The 2,580-nt window shown below is 47.8% G+C and overlaps 1 protein-coding gene across 1 annotated transcript; it reads right to left on the bottom strand.

Moving 5' to 3' along the window:
* On the bottom strand, positions 1 to 1,793 carry LOC306932619 (uncharacterized protein). Its single transcript, XM_079514481.1, has one exon. It carries the CDS (start codon positions 1,492 to 1,494, stop codon positions 595 to 597), a length of 900 nt encoding a protein of 299 aa, XP_079370607.1. The 5' UTR covers positions 1,495 to 1,793; the 3' UTR covers positions 1 to 594.
* Positions 1,794 to 2,580: the final 787 nt, after the last annotated feature.

Raw genomic sequence — 2,580 nt, 5'->3', positions numbered from 1 at the left:
TACCATTTAGAGTGTTTTATTCTTCCCCGATGCAGCCGTATTTATTGACACAATTATATACGGTTTTACTAAACCTATTGCAAATACATTTCAGGCACCAAATCATTAACACAAGAGCTCTTGACACATAAGACAGACACCCCTCCTGCTCTATAGCACTTGGTACCTTCCCCCACTCAAGCAAGGGGATCACCAGTACTGCAGGAGAGCCAGGTGCCACACAATCATTAAACACAATTCCCAATCAACCCAAATTATGTTAAAACCCATGCACCATCTTTGTGTCCTTTTATAATTCATGTTTGTACAAATAATAAAATAAGAACAACATGCAACACTAATGTCCAGTCACACAGTCCTCCAAGCCAGCTTGCTGTTAAATGGAAGCAGCTGTGTAGTAGTGTTTGTTCCTCTTTAGTCTATAGGGCACGGGCTGCCCCGTGACATTTCCCCCCCTTCAGATGACGCCCCCTGTGGCGTCCTGGAAAGAAGTCCCCTGTCAACTTCTGACCCTTTCCTGCAATGGACCAAGAACTTGACAGGCCGCATGACCAGGAACCACCCGGTAACTCTGGAGTTGGTGTCCATGTGTCTTCACCACCACCCGCTTGGGCTCACCCACGGGCGCCGATTCTGATGCCACCGCCGAACCGTTGCTGCCACAGACAGTCTCTGCTGCCCCAGCAGTTGCTCTTGGCTGCCCCCATGTGTCAATCGGAGCTGGGTGAGCTGGTGGTTGGGATTGCTGCATGAATGACCGAAGCCGCCTGACCTGGTTAGGAAAGTGGTCATGTCCATCCTGGGTTGGAAGCCTTCGCGACGACTCCCCCCTCTGTGGCAGTGCTCTGTGATGTCCACCACCACCGCCTTCTTCAACCTGAACAGGAAGTAGCCTGCACCGGAGCCTAGCGCCACGGCGATGCACAGGTATCCGTTGTAGGTCATGAAGACGAGCATGAGTAAGTAGCTCACGACCACCTGGACCACTTGGAGTAACGTCTGGAAGAAGTGGGAGAGGCTGCACATCTTCGCCCCAACGGTTTTGTGTGTCTCCATCATCACCGTCCCGTCGCCCCCTGGAACCGCCATGGAGTTGTAGCGCACGTTAATGAATTGCATTTTTTTTTTTACGTTATCCTGGTTCCTCCGCAGGAGGTACTCCCGGCCGATCTTCAGACCCTCGGACAGGAAGGCCAATATGAACATGGCAAAACACGCCCCCACCATCTCTCCAGGTGTGTTGATCACTACTCCTGGGAACAGAAGTTCAATGCCGTTGTAGCCAAAGTAGAATGACATCGCCATCCCACACTTGGCGTCAGCCCCGTGTGCCCAGTGCCCTGCATGGCCAGAATGGTCTACTGCGTGGGCAGCATGGTCCTCTGCCGCATGGACGTGAGCTGCGGTGGTCGCATGCATCATGGCATGGTCGTGGTGGCTGTGCTCCATCTGGCTGTGGTCCATAATTAACAGTCCTGTTCCACAGTTCCACATGTAAAGTTGGCCGAGTGGCCAAGGATCCAAAAAGTGACAGAATCCAGCAATACCATTTAGAGTGTTTTATTCTTCCCCGATGCAGCCGTATTTACAGTGGAAGGCCTAACAGACAAAAAACACTGAAGACTAAACTCACAAAAAGACAGATGAAACTTAGCTTGAAAGCAAATTAGGAAACAAAAACCCAGAACGCAAGAAACGGTATTAGGCTATACACCCTTCCAAAAGGGGACCCCTAGCATCTCTCCCTGGGTGTTACCTGCTTGTTGCCCAAGCCACTACTGAACCTCGGCATCCTGCAGCCTCCCTTTTATACTGGGTGAGACCATACCAAGACACAGAACTAATTGGTAACCACTTAACTCAAATAAGGCAAACTATGGCCCATGAGTTGATTGACACAATTATATACGGTTTTACTAAACCTATTGCAAATACATTTCAGGCACCAAATCATTAACACAAGAGAACATATAACACAAGAGCTCTTGACACATAAGACAGACACCCCTCCTGCTCTATAGCACTTGGTACCTTCCCCCACTCAAGCAAGGGGATCACCAGTACTGCAGGAGAGCCAGGTGCCACACAATCATTAAACACAATTCCCAATCAACCCAAATTATGTTAAAACCCATGCACCATCTTTGTGTCCTTTTATAATTCATGTTTGTACAAATAATAAAATAAGAACAACATGCAACACTAATGTCCAGTCACACAGTCCTCCAAGCCAGCTTGCTGTTAAATGGAAGCAGCTGTGTAGTAGTGTTTGTTCCTCTTTAGTCTATAGAGCGTCGCAGTCCCGCCTCCTACCCTGGCCCAGGAAATGAAACCCAATGCATTATTCTCATAGACATTTCGTAAAGTATTTATTTAAAGACGGTTACGCCGCGGACAAAGCCAACTCGAGTCGTGACAACTCATGACAACACAAACAATATTTTGGACCAAACAAATAATTACAAAGAAGAAAAACAACAAAAAAAGTGTTGTAACCTGCCGTTTTTTTCTTCTTTCTAATTATTTGTTTGGTCCAAAATATTGTTTGTGTTGTCATGAGTTGTCACGACTCGAGTTGGC

The sequence above is a fragment of the Electrona antarctica genome (assembly GCF_951216825.1).
Source record: "Electrona antarctica genome assembly, chromosome: 11".
In the NCBI taxonomy this organism is placed as follows: domain Eukaryota; kingdom Metazoa; phylum Chordata; class Actinopteri; order Myctophiformes; family Myctophidae; genus Electrona; species Electrona antarctica.
This window is presented reverse-complemented; position numbering and strand designations above follow the sequence as displayed.